We start from the raw sequence: 24,328 nt of genomic DNA, 5'->3' as shown, positions 1-24,328 counted from the left end.
GCAGTGATGTCTGTCACTACCCAGTGATACCAGTCAGTGCTGCCTTTTAGTGCCCATCAGTGCCATCTCATCAGTGCCCTTCAGTGCTGCCTATCAGTGCCCATGCGTGCAGGACATTAGTACTCACCAGTGCAGCATTGTTAGCGCACATCAGTGTAGGAAAATATTACTCATTTACAACCAAGAAAAACTTTTTCTCAAAATCATATTTTTTTTTCTTTTTTGCAAAAAAAACAGTGGTGATTAAATACCACCAAAACAGAGGGGGGTGTTGGGGAGCAGTGGGGAGACTGGACAGCGCAGTGGAGGGGGATGCTGGGGAGCAGTAGGGGGTACTGGACAGCACAGGGGGGGCATGGGGGAGCTGGGGAGCAGTGGGGTGCCTGGAAAGCACAGGGGGGCATGGGGGGAGCTGGGGAGCAGTGGGGGGTACTAGACAGCACAGTGGGGGAGCCAGGGAGCACAGGGATCAGAGAGCACTGGGGGGAGAATCAGGAAACAGAGGGGGTATGCAGGGAGAATTGGGAGGAACCAGGGAGCACGGGGTCAGTAAAAGAAGTTGGATAGGAGAACTCAGCTCCGTGGATGGATCCCATCCCAGCGCCTGCTGCAGCCTGGCCGACCCCCCAGAAATAACGTGAATACCCGGCCGTGCCGCCCTCCTGTGTGCCTGGATAGGAGGAGCGGCGGGGACAGCTGCACATGGAGGAACTGATCTTTCCATATTCTTTCTGCAGCCAATAAACGCCCATAGAAGAATCGGTCATTCAGCCGCTGCAGGAGGAATATGCAAAGATCGGTTCCTCCATGTGCAGCTGTTCCTGCCGCTCCTCCTATCCAGGCACACAGGAGGGCGGCATGGCCGGCCGGGAATTCACGTTCTTTCTGGGGGGTCGGCCAGGCTGCAGCAGGCGCGGGCTGAAGGAGCAGCTCAGCTGCTTTGTGTGCCCGATGGCTGCCTGGTCCTGCCTGTTGGTCCGTCCATTAATCGAGCAGAGGCAAATGAGGCGGCCACGAGGCCCCTGTGAGTGCGAGGCCTTAGGCAGCCGCCTCATTTGCCCAATTAGAGAGCCGCCTCTGCAAAGGAGTTATAATCTATTGTAAATGATGATATATTTAAATCTTTAGACATTTACATTGAGGAATAATGTTTAGAAATTGTGTAACAATTTTTAGATGCAGCTTTTCACAGATTGGTAAACCTGTGCCTATCTTTACCTCTGAGGCATACATAGACCCCTTACACACTGAGGAGTTTTTCAGGCGGTACAGCGCTAAAAATAGTGCTGCTATACCGTCTGAAAAACTCCTGCACTGCATACTCAATGTGAAAGCCGGAGGGCTTTCACACTGAGGCGATGAGCTGGCGGGAGAGAAAAAAATCTCCTGCCAGCAGCATCTTTGGAGCGGTGAGTGGAGCGGCATGTATACCAGAGGTGCATTGCGGGTGGTACTAAACTGAGGAAAAAAAATGTTTTTTATATATTTTTTGGGGATATTATAGCAAAAAGTAAAAAATATTGCATTTTTTTCAAAATTGTCGCTCTATTTTTGTTTTTAGCTTAAAAAATAAAAACCGCAGAGGTGATCAAATACCACCAAAAGAAAGCTCTATTTGTGGGAAAAAAAGGACGCCAATTTTGTTTGGGAGCCACGTCGCACGACCGCACAATTGTCAGTTAAAGTGACTCAGTGCCGAATCGCAAAAAGGGGCCTGGTCCTTTACCTGCATATTGGTCCGGAATTTAAGTGGTTAAGAACGGGTCTATTTTTCAAACTTGTTGTTTACAAGTGAAAGTATTTTTTTGGTAGAAAATTACTTTGAGAAAAAAAATATATAATGTTTAGGGGTTCTAACACCCTAGAGAATAAAATGGCGGTCATTGCAATACTTTGTCACACCATATTTGCACAGCGGTCTTACAAGAGCACTTATTTGAACACCGTTTTCATATGCGGGTACTACTCACTTATGTGTTTTCTTCTGCATGCAAGCTCAGGGGGATGGGGCACATTAAAAAATATATATTTTTATTTTCTTATTTTACTCTATTTTTTATTTTTACACGTTCTTTTAAAAAAAAAAAAAAGTGTCACTTTTATTCCTATTACCAGGAATGTAAACATCCCTTGTAATAGAAAGAAAGCATGACAGGTCCTCTTAAATAGGAGATCTGGGGTCAAAAAGACCTCAGATCTCATATTTACACTAAAATGCAATAAAAAAATAAATGTGCCTTAAAGAGCTATGGGTGGAAGTGATTTCACTTCTGCCCTGCAATGGTTTGAAGCTGGGTGCGGGCCATCTTCCCCTCACTCAGCTCCATACCACAGAGGGGACAGGACTAAATTACCTCTGCCCCTGCCGCAAGTGGCGGAGGGCACCGGAGCACAGAGAGGGTGGTCCTCTCCCACCACCGATAAAAGTGATCTTGCAGTTCATGCGCCACTGAGACCACTTTTATCTGAAAGCAGACTGTCCGCTGAAGAAGTGGATACCAGGGTTATGGCAGCTAGCTGCCGATATAACAACGATATTCCACTTCAAAGTGCTGCCGTTTAATAGCAGCAGGCGGTCCATAAGTGGTTAAAATGGTACATTATCTCAGTTTAAACATTTGATAAGTATTAACAAAACTGATATGATTTCCAGTGTCCATAATTAATTTTTGATAGAATTGATTGATAGGTGAGTCAGTTAAACACACAAATAAGTAATTTAGAGCGTCAGCCCAGGTTCACACTGGGTACGATTTCCTTCGATTTGAGATGCGATTTCATATGTGAAATCGCATCTCAAATCGGTGGCATTTGCCGCCAATTGTCGGCAATGACACTGTCCTAATCGGTGCGACGCCGCATATGCGGCACTGCACTGATTTCAAAAAGTAGTTACTGTACTACTTTTTGCGATTTCGGGCCGCGATTTACATAGACATCTGTGCAGAAACCTGCACAGATGTCTCTTAAATCGCAGCCGAAAACGGGACTGCCGGCAGGAGTGAAATAGTGCGAGTTAAGCTGAACTTGCACGGCTTCACTCCCGCAGCCCAGTGTGAACCAGGGCTCTAGGTCAAATATTTTTTTATCTAAACTGATTTATTTTCTGCTGACAATTGTGGCCAATGTGGTTTTTAATTATAAAACTATGTCATATTTTTTTATTTTTTTATACTAGAGTCAAAACACAAAATTACTAATGCATTTGTTAAAATTGCTAATCTAGAGTTAAGAAACAAATAAGGAAAATAAGTATAAAATAATGTTTGCTAAACACATAGTAAATGTATACCAGAGGCTGCTGATCATATTGCCCTGACTATGCAAGTCTAGACCTCTCCAGGACACTAATAGTGCTGAAAAAACTGTTACACAACATCCGGATGCTCAGACACTGGGAAACTTGAGGTGACAGAAGATGACACTGTCGGAAGAAGAGGCACTTTATTACATGCAAATATTGAGATTGCTAAGAACAACTGGATATTATTTCAGGAAGTGTGCATTTCCATAAAGTGAGGCAAGATAAAAAAGCTTTTAAATTGTATACAACAGCAGTGTCTTAGCGTGAGCATATTTTATCAAGCCTGAACACAATTTTAGCTCAGCTACAATATCCCACAAATGTTAAAGGACTATCTTTGTACCACTGTGACAGCTTTGCATGAGATAATGTCATTTTTCTGTTAGTTTCTCTTAAAATTAGATCTTCAAGCAGTAAACATAAAACTAGTTTTTGCTACTTGTGTTTTTAATAAACACAAACTTACAGTATATGATAAGATTTGTAACTACTTCTTGGCCTGCTGGAATGAGCCAAATTTAGGTGAAAACCTCTACTGTTTATCCAACACATAATACATTCAAAAGCTTTTCAGTTATAGGTTATTCCTGAACAAAAAGCAGAAGATACACAATAATTACAATTAAGTTAACCAGTTCATAAATGGTAATTGGTGCTGCCATTATAACCAAAGGTCTGAGCAGAGGACATAAATCAAGTAGGGAGGTTTTGGTTTGATAGTCTTCATAAATATAATTGATATTAAACCCATAGGTTAGCAAGCTGAAGATCAAACAGATAGAGAATCAAAGATACATCGCTTCACTGATAGATCTTTATGTTTTGCTGCATCAGAAAATGCAGACAAGCTCACATTTCCTCTTTCTGTGGGGAACAAAGGTGATCCATATGCACACAGTGGGATTGATTTACTAAAGGTTAAAAGACTGTGCAGTTTCTCCAAAGTTTAGTAAATGAGGGGAAGCTCTGCTAATCATCCAATCACATGCAAGCAAACATGCTGTTTTTTTTCTTGCATGTACTGTATCTATATATATAAAACTCAACGTGTGTGTGTGTGTGTGTGTGTGTGTGTGTGTGTGTGTGTGTGTGTGTGTGTTCCAGCATCAAGTCCAAACGGCTAAAGATATTAACATGAAACTTGGCACACATGTTACTTATATGTCAGCAACAAACATTGGATGGGTGGTTTAACCCTTACCCACCCCCATTTGCCATGGTCAGGGTTTTCCTTTAAAGTCCCATTCAACTCTATGGGAAATACATGTTACTTCATAACTTCCAAACGGCTGTAGATATTTCGATAACACTTGGTCACATGTTACTTATATGTCCACTTAAACTATAGGATAGTTAATTTATGCCTTAACTACCCCCATTTGTGAGGGTCTGGGTTTTTGTTTAAAGTCCCATGCAAATCAATGGGAAATGTATGTTCCCACATAACTCCTGTACGCCTGGAGATACACATATTACTTATATGCCAAATAAAAATATATGAAAGTTAAATTAACCCTTACCTACACCCTTATATAAAAGATGGGTATATTTATATTACTATGATTTTCCTCCCCAAAAGGTTAAGATAGGATGACCGGGCAACGCCGGGTATTCAGCTAGTTGGCATATAACACTCGCTTTTTTACCCTGAAAATAGAGGGTAAATTGTGCCTGCGTGTTATACGCAGGAGGCTGTGGAAAGTTGTTTACCTGAAACTTCCCTCTTAAAGTTAGGGTGCGTGTTATAAGCCTGTGCATGTTATACGCCTGTGCATGTATAAATAAATACAGTAATTGGGCATTCTTAGCAAAGTGACGCCTGTCTCATTTACCAAGCTCTGGAGAAACTGCACTTTGCAGAGTGAATCGTCAATTTGCTTTTAGTACACCAACCCTAGTGATGGTAATGCTGCCATGTTTTTCAGCAAACCATTATATAAAGGTTAATGCTACACTGCAGTATAAACAAATAGCAACAACCCCAAACTATAACAGGCCTTTGCAGTAAGGAGCACATGGAAGGGCAAACAAAAATTCGCAGCCTACTTGTCCTTCCATGTGCTACTTGCTGCAAAGGCCAATTATAAGTTGGGAGAGATGCCATTTGTTTGTACAATTACAACCATTCCCTGAAGATTCAGGCCCAGATTCTCAAAGGAGATACAACGGCGTATCTCCAGATACACCGTCGTATCTCTGAGTCGTCGTATATCTATGCGCCCGATTCATAGAATCAGTTACGCATAGATTTGTATTAGATCCGACCGGCGTAAGTCTTACGCCGTCGGATCTTAATTGCATATTTACACTGGCCGCTAGGGGCGTGTACGCCAATTTACGCCTAGAAATATGTAAATCAGCTAGATACGCAAATTCACATACTTACCCCCGGCCGACGCAGTACAGATACGCTGTTTACGTTAGGCTTTTCCCAGCGTAAAGTTACCCCTGCTATATGAGGCATACCAATGCCAAGTATGGACGTCGTTCCCGCGTCGAATTTTGAAAATTTTACATCGTTTGCGCAAGTCGTCCGTAAATGGGGCTGGACGTCATTTACGTTCACGTCGAAACCAATACGTCCTTGCGGCGTACTTTGGAGCAATGCACACTGGCATATGTCCACGGACGGCGCATGCGCCGTTCATAAAAAGCGTCATTTACGTGGGGTCACATAACATTTACATAACACACGCCCACATATTACAAATTTGAATTTGGCGGGCTTACGTCGGCCTATTTACGCTACCCTGCCGCAACTTACAGAGCAAGTGCTTTGAGAATACTGCCCTTGCCCGTCTAAGATGCGGAGGCGTAACGTAAATAGGATACGTTACGCCCGCACAAAGATACGCCAATCTACGAGAATCTGGGCCTAAGGCTCCATTAACATGAGGTGGACTCCGTTCCTACGGAGTCCGCCTGCTCCCGCCAGCTCAGCGGGAGATCAGTCCACAGATCTTCACTGAGCCGATGGATGACAAGCTCCTCTCTGCTCACTGAGCGGGGAGGGGCTTGTCGACCACCGCTGTCTCCTATGGAGCGATCTGATGAAAACGGACAGCATGTCTGTTTTCATCAGATCTTACCCGATCCGATCCGCATGGACGGATGGGGACGTGCCCCCCATATGTCTGTTTTTAGCGAGTCGGATGTCAGCGGACATGTCTCCGCTGACATCCGACGCTCCATAGGGATGCATGGGCGACCGTTCAGGTCCGCCGTCAAAACTGACAGGCGGACCCGAGCGGTCCGTCTGTGTGAATGAGGCCTAAAGCTGAGGTATGGGCATGAATTGCATTGGGGCATTAGTTAGGTTCTGATAACCTGCCCACTGGTGGCTGCATTTCATTATTTAAAAATGTTACTTACATGCAGCCTCTCACAGTGTTGCCCTGAGTTCTAGCAGTGACGCTGACAGTGAAGTTGAAGCCCAGAAGCACACTAGATCACAGCGCGTTGCTTACTGTGCAGCTCCTCCATTTGGATAACATCTAAAGTATTACACCAACAAGATCACACATCAGAGGTGTATCTATAGGAAATAATGCCCATGTCAAGCACTGAAATTGCGTCCCAGTCTAACATCAGCTTGGCCCTGGTCACATGACTAAGCCGTTGTCTTCCTCACAGGCAGCCATCTTTTGTAGTGTATTCTCCTGTCCTGAAGGCATGCACTACAGGCTCAGGCCCAGTATTGGAGGTTTTCCTGTAAACCCTTGTTGGCAGCCCTAACTATCCCTATTGCTGAGTGGCATGGTGTCCCTTTCAAGTGTTGAAGGGCACATATCATACGTGTCTTACACCATTGTATCATAGCTCCTCAAGAAACGACATGGCTGAATGTAGTACATGCTCATTTAATGATCTTGAAGATCATCATTTAAATATATTCTACAACCATCAAGATCTGCAGCCACAAACTAACTCTTCAGCGGGAAATATATTTGCAGGTTTATGAACCCAGTATTCCTTCCACCAGCAAAGATGCACAGGCAGGGCAACTATCTTGATTTTTAATTACACACTGGAATGTGTTACCAAAAGTCATATTGTAATTCTATGCGGCTCCTGGCAACCTTGCCACACAAGTCATGGTCTAAGCTGTCTATTCAGAAATCCTGGGGATGGCGATGTTTTGCACTTTTCCAGAATATGCATTTATGTCTTTGACAGAGAAGCTGGCACTCAAATGACACATTCCTGTACATCCTGCTGTATTTTCAGTTTGTGCCTGTATGATGAATGTCTGAAAGATCAGCCCACTGCTGCATCCTCTCCCCTTGTGCCTTGCTACAAAGTTACAGTGCTGTAGTGTTGCTGTCCAATCACAGTCTGATCTTTGGAAAAGAGGGGAATGAGGGGAATAAGGGGAATGAGGGGGATGAGGGGAATGAGGGGGATGAGGGGGATGAGGGGATGACCCCCCCCCCTCTGCATGCAGCAAACTAAGAGAATCAATAGTTTGGACAAAGGCTCAATGTCTGATAGAAAGTACAGGCCCACTTAAGAATTGTTACTTACCAGTAACATGAAACTGATCCACTAACTAAATTTTCATGAAAAAGACAAGCCAGTTAGTAGTAAATTGTAGCTGTAGCTTCAAAAAAGAAAGGAAAGGCCTTTTTAACTGCAATATTTTTTTAGTATGAATAAAGTAATGGTCATGTGGCTGCTGAGAGCAACTAATCAGAAAGCATCTCTGACTGACTTGACTACTGTAAACTGAAATCAGGTAGGTTTATGATGGGTTACTGATCTTTGCTCAGTCTCAGCCTTCTGCTTTAATAAACAAGCCTGCTAGAGCTCTGTAAGGCCATACAACAGTGGTGAATGTGATGTGTTTATTATTACAGTGATGCATTTGTAACAACTGTCTTTAATTAAAATGTGACTGGAAACTAATATATTTGTTTCATATGTCTAGCACATGCTGCCAAAAATGTTTAGCTGTGTTGTGTCTGTTTGCTTGTTTTAGCCCATATGAAGTTTACATATTCCATGATAATACCCTTAGGAAAATATGAGTGGCTTGAAGGCTGAAGATTGTTTACTGAGCTGTTTACGGTGAAACAAGCTTCATCCTGAAGTATGTATGGCCTGCAGCTGCTATCGTTATTTTTCCTGAGCTAACAGCCACATAAGATTTATTTTATTATTTTTTATAGCAACTTGGTAAATATTTTTTGAAATAAAAATGTCAGCATTCCTAAATATAGAAAAAAGAAGACCTTTTACAGGTTCTTAATTTTTGTAATTGGTGAATATACAATTCACAGCAAAAACAGTGATCACTGCCTGGTTTGGCAGTAAGGGGTAGGGGATGATTTCTGCTAAGAAGAGGACAGCCAATTTCTTTATATAACTGGCATTTACCACAAATAGACTGCTCAGTCCTACCAGAGCTGAATATTTCCCCTATTTCAGCAATTTATCATCCTTTACACAAAAACATACCAACTGTCTATTTGTATTTATAAGCAACATAATGAACATAAAAAAAAGATAATAAAAATACTGTAATCGAGAAAACAGACAGACAATATCAACCGGGTAATTTGATATGCGACTTGATCTTATGGCTTTGCATTGTCATGCACAGAAAAGTCCATATAGGTTAATACAGTGTTAAATAGATTACTGCTTTTTGCATAATTAAAAACAATATGTGGGCAGATGTTTCTGTATTTGAGCTCACTATTTGTTTTCTGCAGTGGTGTGCACCTTCCACTACAATACAGAATAGTACTTCACCCCAAATCCTCCCGAGCTTATTCCCCTTTTTTAACAACTCCTTGCTCTGTGTAAAAGCATCTGAAATTAAGTATAGGACGACAATGTCCACTTATATCGTACCAATAAAGTCTGGAAATATTGTGTGCAAATGATACCCCGTATTGCACACACACACCCTACTGTAGTACAAATTTCAGTATCTCCAAAAGTTGAGCAGCACAGAACTAGAGATGAGCTTTCCGAGTTCAGGTTAAACATGGGTTTGAGGTGAACCCAAGTTGTTCACAGTTCACATACCCAGTAAACTAATGTAACTGTTCACTGCTATATCAAACAGCTACCAACAATGTACTTCTTGGCCTTTGACCCATGGTTATTTGGCTTAAAACTGCCAATTTCTTATGTGCCAGCTCCTTTCCTTTACAAAAAAAACAACAAAAAAAAAAAGGTTCCCAGCAGCCATTTGTCAGTGAGTGTTGGATCAGAAAGGGAGAGTTGGCAGTGTTTAATTTGTGAGAGATATAGACCAATATATATCACTATAAACATTGCTGTATGTGCGATTTATATTTACATTTAATTTTATATTTATATCAATATCAGTTTGTCAAGTTATTTTTTTTTTTGTTTGAGGTTCAGCAACTTGAACGTACGACTGACTAATGCAAAACTGCCCTTTGTTTGCAGCATGCTTGTGATGTATAGTGCAGTGCATCAAATAATCATATTCTTAATTGTACTAAAGAGTCATTACCCAATTGTCCGTATTGCCATGGTTGACTATAAAGTTAGGCAATCTACTGTATTGATGTCTGGTAGGCCTAAAGGGAGAGGCAGAGGTTCTGCACACATAGCCAATAGGGGGCGACCAGGTTCTGCATCTGCAAATGAAAAACGGTGCCACCTAGAAGAGGTGCCACAGAAGAACAACCCAGTGATTGCAATGCCAAGGGCGATGTGAATATCCTGTGAAGGGATAATCCCATGGACTGTTGGGTTGTCTAGCCTGGATTACTGTCCAGAGCCTACGCAGTACACAATGGAGTTTGTGGCTTGCAATGCGTCAGAAAGCAGGTAGTTTCATGACTAAGACCCCAGCACACATTCATTAAAATTAACCAGTCCTGGATCAACGATGAATACAAAACCCCTGCAGCTGGTGCTACAGACTCAATTGTACCTTGTATTCTGGCAAACAAAAAATTTACTTTAGAACATTACCAGCTCTTACCACCAAAGCTGGCCTGCCACCATTACCAGCTCCTCTCCTGCCACCTCCGATGGCCTGCCAGCATTACCAGATTCTGTAATCTCTGCTCGTCTGTCATCATTACCAGATCCTGTGTCCACTCCTGACCTATTCCAGTGCTCCAGCACTGTAAAGGTGCCAAACACAATTTTTCCGGCAGATGGATTCCTTTTACCTGCTGTGTATTGTGTTTTTTTTTCAGGTATTGTCCATGTAATATGCTCTATATTTTTTTCTTTGATAAAACCTGCCACATCTTAAATTGTGGCCTAGTAAAGCTGCTTACATACTATGCAGTAACTGTAGTTTTCTGAGCACTGTCTCTGAAATTACATAAATTTTTTTTGATAAAATAACTGCCTTGTCTCTCCCTATTACTTTGTGGCCTAATAAAGCTGCTTACATATTATGTACTGGTGTGTAAAAGTAGATGTAAACCCTAACTGAATGCCCTTTAGGTAGCAAAATGTTATATATATTTTGGAACAGTTTTTTTCATGTTAAACAAGATGTTTTTATTCATACTTACAAAGGTGGATGCAGCATTGGTTAGATGCTGCATCTGTCCTCTGGCGCCTCTACACTGAGAAACGAGTGATCGAACAGTGCTGATCGCCAGGTTCTCACAGCTCCCTGAGCAGAGAACTGTTGACTGTCAGTCACAGCTCTCTGCTCTGCCCCCTCCTCGCGCAACGGTGTGCTTGACTGTTGAGGGGGCAGGAGCAGTCGACTCGGGCTCTCAGTGGCTTGCTGAGAGGCTGAGCCAGGTGTCGGTCCAGGGATCTGTGTGCCTGAAGCATCTTTACAGCCTCCCAACATGCATTGTCTATAGTCATAACAGACTAAATGTGTGTGTTTTAAAAATGTATATTTTCCATTTCCTTAGGAGAATGTTGTAGAGGTTAATGTAAACACAACACAGGATCAGAACTTGAAAGACAAGTGGGATTTGGCTTGAAGACAATTAACATCACTTTCCCTGAGAAATAGTACTGGTTCATACCAGAACCACAGAAAACTATGCGAATAAATGAATAGTAGATTCAAACACTTATGACATTAGCAAATATAATAAATCTAAAGATAATAATTGCAGGGAAAACAAAAAATAGAATCACAAAACCTTACCATGTTTCTGATACGTTTCCAATGTAATATTCTTTTGCAAAATTTGTGTAATGCAGATTTTAATTTCTCTTCCAATCACAACATGTAGATCTCAAAAATTATACATATTACACAATTGATAACAAAAATAAATATTTTTTTTTTTAAATATTAAGTATAATATTTCTGGATATACAAGATATTTTTATTCCTACCTTGGGACCAATTGGGCCAGGAAGTCCATCAAAACCTTTTTCGCCCTGAAATAAAAAATCATCATTACTAAAACTGGAACACTTACTTAATTCCTTTTAACATACATAAGTTCTATTAAAGACATAAGAAACATTACAGAGAAATATTTGATAATATGAATACTTTAAATATATTGTCACCAGTTTATTTTTAATAATACCTAATTTACCAATCAATATACCATATACAATTTTGTTAAATGATTATTCATAACTGCAGACATTATCCCCACTGTACCATTGCATAAATGTGTTAATAAAAATCTTTACAACTTATATTCCAAATCTGTAGTACAAATATCAGTTTAAATTTCATTTTAGTCCTGGTTAACATAGCATTGCAAAATAGTTTACATGGACTTTTAAGGTCCCCCAAAGGGTAACATGCATAAGAATACAGAACTAAAAATTTCAAGGAAAAAATAGCTCCCCCGGAGGCCCATAAACGCCATCTGGGAGCCCACCCAGATGAGGAAACAAACACTCACCAGCCACAACAGTACAAACGACAAGTGACACCAGACACAGACACCCCACAGGCATAACATCCACACCCACAATCACCCACACAAACAATACAAAGCAGCAGAGAAAAAGGGGAAACACAAATACATACAACTAACAAGACCCCAGGGGCCAAGATGGAATGAAAGTTCCCGGTCGTCCTCAAAAAGCATTTGCAATGCAGCACTGTGGGGTACCCCAGCCCACCAGGCTCCCCCTGGGGAATCAAAGGGTGCTTAAATGGCAAAAAAAATACATAAACATGTTGCGGAATAACAGTCATCCCTGAAATGGATATCCTATTTTGATGAGTTTTTGCTCCTGCAAACTGGGGAATGATATATTTTATGGTGCCACATTACAACGTTTTTTTGATGTATTGTAATTGGACTATGTTAAATTTTTAATGAATGGTTTTAATAAAAGGTCCACATGAATTTTTTGGAATATGACTATTTGGATGTTGTGCTCCGGCCTTTCATGGTCAAATCCAGCGAGTACTTTTATTAGATTAACATACTATTTAAACGGAACAAAATGGGAGTATAACCTCATATAAGAAAGTTATAAATCAAAATAATAATGTACCATCATCCAGGTTTTGGTAGAAAAATAGAGGGGAAGGGTGGGGGTGAGGGAATAGTTGCTGAGGCTAACCCTAGAACATACCCACCCAATTGATGTACAGTAGGGACTATCTTGGTACTCATAAGACATAGTAAACAATATTAAGTACAAAATAAGGATTTGCCCGATTAGTAAAGCAGGCGCGGAGCCAAACTGCCCAAGTGGTTAAAGGAGTTGTAAAGGAAACATTTTTTTTTGCTGAAGTGACTGTTTACAGGGTATAGAGACAGAATAGTTAACGGATTCCTTTTAAAAATTATTAAAAATAGATAAAAATCAATCATATAATGTACCTACAGTTTGTTTCGTTTTTGCATGCTGCTTCCTGCTTGTGTGATGTACAGAGCCACAGAGCCAATACAGGGCAGTGATGGTTTGTAATACGAAACTGATTGGTGTTGAGGGGTTTTAGACACACAGTAATCACACCTTCTTGATTAGTGACCACAGAGAGAAAGCTCCCATGGCTTTTTTCATCAGGAAACAGACAACCAGGAAGTGTTCAGAACAGAGAATGATTACAGAAACATCAGAGCAAAAATTAGCAATGAGGACATGAAACCAGGACTGCAGTAAGGTAAAGGAAGCTATTTAGCTAAAAAAAAATCCTTTAATGACCTTTTACCCCTGCGGCGGACAAGGGGGATGGTGTGTTAATCTCTAAATATAAGGTATATAATTAAGGGGCCCAGTATGTAGATACAATGCAGGGTGGGAAGGGGGTGGGGGGAGAAAGGAAGGAAGCAAAGGAAGGGAGGGGGAGGGGGGAAATAGGAGCAGGGAAGGAAAAAGGGGGGGTGAGGGAAAGAAAAATGAGGGGGAGAACAGGAAAGCAAGGAAAGGAGAAGGGGGGTGAGGGGGGAGGAAAGGGAAAGGAGGGGAGGGGGAGGGGGGAGGGGGGAGGAAGGAAAAGGACTGACCCTTGGAATGTAGTCAGGAGTAGAACTTACCACAGTAATTGCATCTGTGGATACATGGGAGGCCAAAGCCATGAAGAAATAGTCTTTGCCCCTGCCTTCAGTCTGCCTACCTGTCTCCACATAACCTGTTTTTTCTTTTTATGGCTTTGGCCTCCCATGTATCCACAGATGCAATTACTGTGGTAAGTTCTACTCCTGACTACATTCCAAGGGTCAGTCCTTTTCCTTCCTTCCCCCCTCTCCCTTTCCCCCCCTCACCCCCCTTCTTTTTTCCTTGCTTTCCTGTTCTCCCCCTCATTTTTCCTCCCCTCCCCCTTCCATTTTCCCTCACCCCTCCCCCCCTTTTCCTTCCCTGCTTCTTTCCCCCTCCCTTCCTTTCTCCCCCCCCCATCCCTTTCCCACCCTGCATTGTATCTACATACTGGGCCCCTTAATTAATTATATGCCTTATATTTAGAGATTAACGCACCATCCCCCTTGTCCGCCGCAGGGGTTAACCACTTGGGCAGTTTGGCTCTGCGCCTGATTAACTACTCATTGGGTAAATCCTTATTTTATTTGTTATGCATTATTTACTCGATCGCTGAATTGCATTATATGTATTTTACGGTTTTATTGCATTATTTTTGCTTTAGATTGGTTCTCCTGAAGAAGCGGGTCTCTCACGAAACTAGTAGAGAATCCGACCAATCTTTGATGTACATTATTGTTCAATTTTTGCAACATTTTAATTATAATAAAAATATATTTTTTTTACTTAAAGCGGGGGTTCACCCAAAAATAAACTTTTTTACATTAGCTACATCCCTCCAGCATACTGCCAACATCTGCAATATGCTGTTTTTTTTTTTGTACTTATCGTTATACGAGCCCTTGTAATTCAGCTCCGAGCGGGGGATTACTTCCGGGTATAGGCGTTCCTAAGCAAAAAGGAGTTGATTGACGGGCTGCAAAAGCACGTCACGCCTTTCGAAAATACCCGAAGTCACACTCGGGTGTTTACGGCGCCTGCGCAGTCAGCTTTACACGGCAGGCGCCGGAAACGCCCGAGTGTGACTTTGTGTATTTTCGGAAAGCGTGACGTGCCTTTGCAGCCGTCAATCAACTCCTCTTCGCTTAGAAACGCCCATTCCCCACAGGATTCTCCGCTCGGAGACGGAAAACAAGGGCTCATATAACGATAAGTACAACAAAAAAAACAGCATACTGCAGATGTTGGCAGTATGCTGGAGCTAATGTCAAAAAGTGGATTTTTGGGTGAACCTCCGCTTTAATATTGTTTACTATGTCTTATCAGTACCGAGATAGTCCATACATCAATTGGGTGGGTATGTTCCAGGTTTAGCCTCACCAACTATTCCCTCACCCCCATACTATTTAACAGATAAGTAAAATGTGTAAAACAATACATATATGCGTATCCTTTATTTATGATCAATACTTGACTGTAAGGAGTCATATCTTGGCTGTGGCTACTTTCAGACAGGGATCATAGTTTATGTTTAGAAATACACAGCTTGTAGGTGATGTTCCTAATTCAAATATTTCAAATCAGACAAGAATATTAAGGTGAAATTAACAGTAATTTTCAATGATAGAAATGGATGGTTATTGTATATAGAGATTCTCCAATGTGTTTACTGAGGGTGCACCACTGTCATACACAGCTGAACACCTTGGAACATACAAAGCAAAAAATAAAGAGATATTGGTCTTACGCCTTAAAAAATTGGTGCCAACCGGATGATTTTCATACACTGATATTGCATACATTTTTAAGCAAGTTAATACACCAATTATCATGCAGTTCAACCAATGTTAGCGTATCTGTACCACAACTAAGCATTAAAGGTACATAAAAATCACTAGGGAAAGGGTAATAGCATTGTTTGAAAAGTTGGTAAAGTGATATATTGACAGACTAATATTAGCAAATACATTGAATATATATCATTTAAAGTGAATAGTGGTCTCTTAGTTTGAAAACTCTAACAAGCAGAGCCCTCCAATTCCTCCTGTATTGAATTTCCAACTGTACAGTCTCCCTTTATATTGTATCGTAGTGAACTGTTGGTGCTATATAAATCTGGAATAATAATAGTGCATCACGGTAGGTATATTTTAATGGCTTTAACAGTAACAATGTGCACATTATGGTAGCCCATAATCTAATCATATTCCCTTGCTGCTCTTTACCCCATCCTATTCAGCTATATTTCTTAAATTCAAAAAAATAAAAATAAATGTAAACCCAGCACTTCGTTCACTGCAAAAGCATCTGCTAAACTTTGCTGAACTGTTAATTTTTTTTTGCCCTCTAGCCCCTTTCACGCTGGGGCGGTGTCAACTGTACAGCACCGCTAAAACTTTACCCTCAATTTCGCTGAGCTCTTCGGCCGCTAGCGGGGGCGGTTTTATGCCCCCCACTAGCAGTCGAGAAAGGGTTAAAAACCACTGCAAAGTCGGCGGTATAGCCACGGTGCCCCATTGATTTCAATGGGCAGGAGGAGTGGTATACACACTGCTCCTTTACCACTCCAAAGATGCTGCTAGCAGGACTTTTTTTACCGTCCTGCTAGCACACCACGCCGCTCCAGTGTGAAAGCCCTCGGGGTTGTACACTGTAGAGACAGCAGTGTCTGTTTCAGGTCAGCTTGGAGACGCTGTTTTTGGCGTTATAGCGCATGCAAACCGACCCAGTGTGAAAAGGGTCTTAAAATAGATAATACCTTGTCTGGCAATGATAAAACACACTGTACAAAAGTTTAAATATATTACACTTGAAATTAAATATTATGAAATCCTCTTGCAGCTTTTAAATTTGCACCACTCACCATGTTTGGTTTACTTTTCAAAAGCTTTTATTTATCTTTTGATAGCCTAGTTTACAGAGGCATACGGATATGTTTAAAGCCAGCTCAGAGAAAATGGGCAAAGATTCAAAGACATTTTTTGTTTTATGATTTCACAAGTACTTTATGGAGCATTAATTTGTTTAATAATATGTTAAAGAGAAACTATAAAATATACATATTAAAGTGGAACTACACATGCAGCGTCCATGAGCACCCTCGCTGGCCACTGACATCTTTGGCCAGTCTTCCTCCAGGTTTCGACTTTTGCCCACTTTCACTGAGTAGGTCAGTGTCACTCCCACACATGCCTGGGAGTTAATTCATCTTGGCAGATGCCAAAATTGTACAGAGCTGCATGTAAAGTTCAGTGTGTATTGTAATCAAGCAGATAAAGAATTTCTTAGACGAGACATAGTATATCTCTTCTGCATTAAAAATCCTGCCTGTTAAAAAATATTTAGTAACTACTTCAATACCAGGCACTTTCATCTCCTTCTTGCCCAGCCAATTTCGGCTTTTGAACTCCGATTACTGGTTTCTGATCCTGGCTTCCCATCTGACCTTGCTCCTGCCTATGCCTTGTTACCTCGCTGCCCGCCTGCTACCGAACTTGGCTATCCTTGTGACCCTGCTCCTGCTTGGCTCAACGCTGTCTCCGAGTGTCTGTGCTGGCTATCCATCCTATCAGCCTTCCTAGGTCCAGCTCCTTACCGGATGCTCTGCCTGCATCTCCAAGCCTGCAACTTCACTTACAAGTTCTGCACGCAACACCTACAGGCACTCGTGTTCCTCCTCACCCTAGCCACTATCTGTTTCACCTTCAGTGATGCTTGGGTTGGAGATACAAGGGAGGCCGACCTCGTCATTCCAGACTCCTACCAGGTATGCAACACTCTCCCTCTGGCTTTACATTCACTTCCCCTGGCATGTCTTCCAGATCTTTCCACTGGGCTTTCCACTCACCGACACCTGCCCTGGATCTTTCCCGAATGACTTACTCCGGACGTGCGGACCAACTGTCTCAGCCAGCTCCCGTTCCAGGACACCTCTCCATGCCCGTGTAAGGAGAGGCTCCCTCTCAGCTCCTGAGCTCCCTGCTTGAGGTAGACCCCAAGAAATGGGTTCCCTCAGGCACGTCAGTCTCCCCCAACAAGCTGACCCTGGGTATATGTAGGAGACCTTCCCCCAGCCAATCTTAGTTGGGGACTGTTCAGAGCTCCTCACATGCACCCCATGTCACTCCAGCTCTCTGCCCTGCCCCTTTTTCAGAACATTCTCCCTGGAAACAGAGGTGGCGCCCAAGAGCTGAAGTACGTCAGTCATCTACTGCTACACTAAACCACTCCCTTGACCCAGATCAAAACATGCCTAGCTCGCAGCATAGGCCTGCTTAAATTTACCTGCACTGGAAGCTCACACAAAAACCCTCAAGCTTAGCACCTACCTAAGGTAGAGGGTGCTACACATGTGACCAGCTGTGACTGGACCCAGCTGATCATATGGCAAAGGGCTACTGTGATTGGCCCTTTACTGCAATCTGTGGTCAGCTGTGTTCAAAGGTCAAAGCAGTCACAGAGCATGCCTGCTGCATGCCCCAGGGGGTGCACAGGATTCTGGGTTTAATTCTGTGGCCATCCTTCCAGAACTGGAGGACAGCACTGTAGCCATCTTTCAGGTATAGCATGATCTTTAAGCGATTAAGGTTCCGATTTAATAGCCGATATAAAAAGCTATAATGTGAAGCTGGGTACTGCCATGAGGGACATTTAATAACGCAAAAACTGATTTTAAAAGTACCATTTGATGCAACGTAGCGACATGGAAAAAAACACCAATTCTTTGAATTAAATGCATGGGAGATGCCTTTAATCTATATGTGGTACTGGGAACAGTACGATTTTAACAGACAGCATCAGTTAAACCATTTTTTGTCATCACATATTTTACCATTTTTATTCTAACTTTTTAAATTAGCTTGACCTAAATACAGCAGAGTCGCCATAATCTAATTAATTTGAACATTGAAGGCTTTAAGGTGGTAATTTTGCTATATGCTTTGCTATATCACAGCTGATTTTTTATCCAGTGGTTATAGGCCTAAAATAAACAGTGGAAGTAGCAGCAACAGATCTAAAAGATATAGTAATGTCTCAGTCGGGCTGGAAGCCTCATGATCGGCAGAAGGAGCACTGCAGATATGAGAGGGATGGGCACCTATGCTCACTGGGACTGCATGAGCCCCACCACCCGCTGCTGCCTGATGCTGAAGAGGTTGTCCTCTGTATTGTAACACTGCCCCCCTCTGTCCCATTGCTCCTTCCCCCCTGTCCCACTGCCCTCTTCCTGTGATGCTGCTCCCTCCTGTCTTATTGTCCACCTTCTGTCTCACTGCCCCCCTCCTATGATTCTGCCCCCTCTGATGCTGCCCCCCCCTGTCACCACCATGCAGTTCAAACTCCTCTTCCTGCACATACTACTCAGCGCCATACACTCCACACTCCTCTCCTCCATATACTACCCACTACTATAACTCCGCACTCCTCTCCCTGCACATACTCCAGGGACACACACTCCTCTCCATGTGCATATTACCCACCACCATACACTCTGCACTCCTCTCTTGCACATATTACCCACCACCGTACACTTCTCACTGTACATTCCTATTGAACATTACCACAATCTCACTGTACATTCCCTATTTAACATTACAACAATCTGTAAGTCATTTAAGACTCTGATTAATCACACCCCTTTAAGACATGCCCACCAGTTGGCAACATTTTTAAACCACACCCACTTTCCACTATGGCATACTTCAAAACTGTGCCACTTTTTCCCCTCAGTCCCTAGGGCCCACTTTTAATCTTGCACATTGGCCCACTAATTTAATGGTACTCCCCTGAGCGCTGATAATGATGGTTGAAATCAGTTTTCTGGGGGGACCATAATGACACAAAAATTTAGTCTGTAGCATCATCAGCAGAAGTTTAGTAGTAATTAGTAACCCAATATTAGTTAACTTTATTAAATTTGAGCCTTACCACACAGGAGGTGATTCTGCCACTATCAGGAAAATTGGCAAGTAGGTTCTTAGGTAGCATTTTGGGCTCTCTCCAAGATGGTGTTGGTAGTCTGGCTATTTTACCCTTGTATCCGAGATTTAAAATGGTGGCCTCGCTCTTTGAAGCCCTAAAGTGTGTCCTTGCACAGGCATTTGAGTATTAAAAAAACAATGAACCACCAACAGCATGCAGCAGAGGTCCCTAAGCTCTTAGTGTCAGTAGTGACAACACACTGTCCTCAACAATCTCAACCCACACATACAACTCCTAGTGTTTGGAAGGGGTGAAATTTCCCCACGAATGCTTCCTCATTTTCTCCTGCTCCTCACCACAAGCACCCCAATAATCCTTCTAGTATTTTCCCTCTTGCGCCTGCTACCTCTGCCTTACAGGGATAGAGCAAGTAGGCAAAGGATCTTGCTTGCCTTGAACAGCAACAAGCCTTCCTCTTCCTTCTGCTGCTGTGCCCAAGGCCATGGAATGAAACAAAATAGGGATTGTGTCACTAAACCCCACCTCATTGCAACACATTATTTTGCTTGACCCTTCAAAAGATGGCAAAACACTGCACACATCCTGATTTATAAGCCACTTGCATGGTGAGATTTCAAAAAAGCTCTCCAGAACCTGAGGCATAGCAAGACTGACAGCCACAAGCATGACACCCAGAGGCAGAGGCATTATAGGACAACAGCTGGAGGTCCCCTAATTGCATATCCCTGCTATAGTGCAAAGATCATAAGGAGGAAGAGGGAGCATTGGCTGCAGTTGTAAACAACTGGCTGCTCTGTACATGGGAGGAGAACAAAGAAGAATGCTTTGTTGGCTAGTAAACTGCCTCTTGCACATGCTATGGTTGTATAGTATGACCTCTCTGATAAACAAAAGACAGACACGCCCTCAATCTCAAGGAGGAGGTGGAGACAGATTGGAAAGCAGATTTACCAAAATTTATACTGATATTTCTCCCATTTCAGAGATTTATGGGATAAATGAAAGACTTTTTTCTTTTTAAGATGGTTAAATTATACATCAATACGCCAAAGTAAGGACTATACACCAGTTAGCTTCAGCCCTTTTCAATTAACAGTTCTTTGCTATTGTTTGTTTTTCCACATAGCGTTATGGCTTTGGATGGTGAAGAATACATGAAAAGCAAAGAAAAAAAGCAATACCTTGCAGGAAAGTACAGTGAGCACAATGTGCATATGAAAAGTAAATAACAAGAAAACCATCTCAAAAAGATTTTTGAAAGAAGAAATAGAGAGCCTAAAGTTATCAGATTTTTGTTGTCAGATTATGGGGTCTGCTTATAGGCACTTTCTTGACTAAGCAGTATTCTGAGTTCACCCTCAGTTATTGAGAAAGCTACAGATTTACAGGCTAAAAAAAATATATATATATATCAAAATTGCCTTTTGAAAGTTGTAACAGAAATGCAGAGTAGTATTCTGGATCTTTTTTTTATTATTTCACTTCCCTAGCCTTTTAAAATATGAAAGTACTGAATTAATGAGAGAAAATTTTGAACTTGGACATCCAAACAAAATGTTTTATAGACTGAATTGACGTAGAATAGAAGACAAACGGTTTAGAATATTTATAAATTAGCCTTTTTATTTTTAGTTGGAAATCTTTTTTTATAAAAATTGTTTTGAGGCAGGCATCTCAAACATTAAAGTTGAAGTTTAGATATGTAGACAATTCTGGCAATAGTTACATTGGTTCAGCTTGGACAAATGTAAATATTTATGTGCCATATCTGTGCAAACCTCAAGGAAGCTGTAAATCACTTTCCTGATGCCAGACATGGCAGCATACATATGATTATAGCTGCGCCCCTATATCCACCCACAGGACTCGTTTAACTCTATAAAAGTCTGACTGAGAGAAACCTCCCCCATTCTCCTTTTTGTCCTCAAAAGATCAACACCTACTGACCGTTACACACAGGATAAGCACTTACCTGCCGACAATGTCGAAGTTCTGTCTGGGTTCAAGCCTCTCCCAGTGCGAAATCCCACATCTTAGACACGCTAAACGCACCAACAAGGTTGGGAACCCCTTCTGGTGGTCTTCTGGGGTCGAGGTGTTCTCCAATCAGAGACAACAGTCCTCTTATGGAATGCCTGCATTGGAGTCCGATTTAAGCAGCTGGGATTGCATAATGCCTTCTCTCCTATGGAACTCTTTCCAGGTCTGTCAATTTCTATAAAACTTTTTTTTCCCTCTTTCTTTTGCTCTCATGTCTCTAAAGACCCCATGCACACTGCAACTTTTGTTGTCTGATTTTTCTTTTAGATTTGCCGGGACCATGTGCCTGATTGCATACAAGTTGAGGCTCTTAGGGCCTGGCCCCATGTTGTGTGGTTTAGGCAAATCTGAGGGAAATAAATCTGCAGAGGATTGTATAGTGTGTAGCCAGTTTAAATGTTTCCTTTTGAGTGGGGCCTCCTAATTGTATTAGCCCTTTTTTTTATTAGACCAGAGGTGAGAGAGCCGAGTCTCTCTCTCAGCTAATTTGCAGAGAACAAATGACCATGTAATGGATGCCTTTGCTATTCAAGCATCCAGAGGCAGCATCTCCTTCTGAAGAACAGTCAATGACAGGTAAGTCTTGTCCTAGTAATGGGGATAGTTGGGGGGAGGAGTAAGGAGCAATGTATTACTAGGGTTTGGGGGTTTGCCCAGATTTATTTTAAGCTTGTTACTATTTGCCCCAAAAAAGTAAAAAAAAAAAAAAAAAAAGGTAAATATATATATATATATATATATATATATATATATATATATATATATATATATATATATATATATATATATATATTCTCTCTCTCCCCCCTTATTTCTCTGTTGCTATGCAGTCCCCCTTGCACCTTTCGGTAACTTCCATCAGCATGAGCTTACCGCCACTGTCAAGACCACCACACTATCAGGTAAAGGGCCAATGTTTGGTAAGTAAAAAGATGCGGGAGAAAAAAGTGCATCAAGCACTGACGAGCGTGCCTTCTTATCCATTGCAACCCCGGCCGCTCACACCCGCTCAAGAAGGTTCAGAGGCCCTCTGGATCATCAGGATTTTTTTCAGGGCAAAAAGTGTCTCCTCCAGTCCTTGCAGACCCTAGTACAAATGGCGCAAATGTATGCTTAAGAGAACACACAGCTTCTCCTCTAAAGGCTCAGCGCCCGAAAAGGCAAATGTTGGTCATGTGGAGACGACCCTATGCCTGGAAAGCTACTTTGCAGCAACTGCTTCAGGCAGCTTGCCAGAGACCAGGAGTATGAGAGTCAGCAGATGTCAACCTTGCTCAAGAAAGTAGTCCCCAACTCCCTGGCAAAATTGTCAGTCATTTCGGGCAACCAGGGACAGAAGTGGACGATATCCTTGACAAATTGACATGGACTTTAGAAAGTTTTACCTCATGGCAGGTGGTGCTTGTAAACCCACCATTGCTTTAACATCAAGTGCTATGCAAGTGTGGGCGCAGAACTTAGAGTATGTGATTTAAACCAGCTGCCAAAGAGAAAAGTCATCAAGGCTCTTGATGAGAAAACTCAGCGGGCTTTACAGGTGAGGCAGCTATAGACATCATTCAATGGTCACCCAGAGCCATGCTCGGCTCAGTCACAGCCAAAAGATCACTGTGGCTAAAATCCTGGACAGCTGGCCCATCCTCAAAGCAGAATTGCTGTAAACTACCTTTTGATGGGAAGGTGCTGTTTTGCCAAAAAACTAGAAACTATCATCTCCAGGGTTACAAGAGGAAAATCAGGTCTTCGACTCCAAGATCGAAGAGCCCGAGGGGGCAACCATCCAGAGGAGCGCCAAAACAGGTACTGGGATTTCGGAGACTTTCGCCCATCCAAAGACTTCAGAGGGCATTGGAGGGTTACACAGTCAACCTTCGTAAGATCGCAGAGAGCCAAGACCCTTGTGGCTCCCCAAGATAACCAGAAGCCCTTTTTTTTTTTTTTTTCCACTTCAGACTCTACCTCATAGAGTGTGCATTTTATGCTCATGTTCTGCGTGCCAGCCCATTGCATCTCTATTTTGGTTTCGCATCATTAGTGTCGCTTCTTATGTGATTGATTTTTTTTTTTTTTTATTATATATATTGTTATTCTGATCCTTCTGCTCCCTCTACTTTAAAAAGAGGTAAAGAAAGAAAAAGGCAAAAAAAAAATATACCGTTACAATTTTATCCCCTTGTCCCCCCCCCCCCCCCCCCCCCTATCTCACCTTAAACAATCTCTTTGTATCTCTAGTTTTCTCTGACTTTTCCTAGGATAACTTTTTAAAAGTCTTCCCTTAATTTTTCCGCGTAGCTCCATGATTTCTTAAAGGTTCTCCAGTTGTCCCATTTCGTGCTATGTAAAATGTTGTTGCCCTCTATTCCCTCTTTCAGTTCTTCCATTTTATAGGTTTCTTCAACCGCATCGATCCATTCCCAAATTGGGGGGCACTCCGTCTCTTGCCACCCCCTTGGGATTAATCTCTTTGCGGCGTTCAATAGGTGCGGTACAAGGGTATTCCTATAGTTTTTTATACTTTCTTGCCCTCCGTGGAATAAGACAACCCATGGGTCCATCTCAATCTTTTTCTTTGTGATCTCTTCCACACAGGACAATATTTTTTCCCAGTACCTCTTAACCTTAGGGCATCCCCACCAAAGGTGGGCCATATTTCCTAGTGATCCGCATCCCCTC

General features: G+C 42.1%; 1 protein-coding gene across 1 annotated transcript in view; it reads right to left on the bottom strand.

Moving 5' to 3' along the window:
• The window catches only part of LOC120937015 (collagen alpha-1(XIX) chain-like), a 343,287-nt gene that overhangs the window by 35,818 nt on the left and 283,141 nt on the right, over window positions 1-24,328 (bottom strand). Inside the window, exon 11 of the mRNA XM_040349912.1 lies at window positions 11,612-11,656. Within this exon, the coding sequence (XP_040205846.1) occupies window positions 11,612-11,656 (45 nt within the window). The remainder of the gene's footprint in view (window positions 1-11,611; window positions 11,657-24,328) is intronic.

The sequence above is a fragment of the Rana temporaria genome, chromosome 4 (genome assembly GCF_905171775.1).
Source record: "Rana temporaria chromosome 4, aRanTem1.1, whole genome shotgun sequence".
NCBI lineage: Eukaryota > Metazoa > Chordata > Amphibia > Anura > Ranidae > Rana > Rana temporaria.
This window is presented reverse-complemented; position numbering and strand designations above follow the sequence as displayed.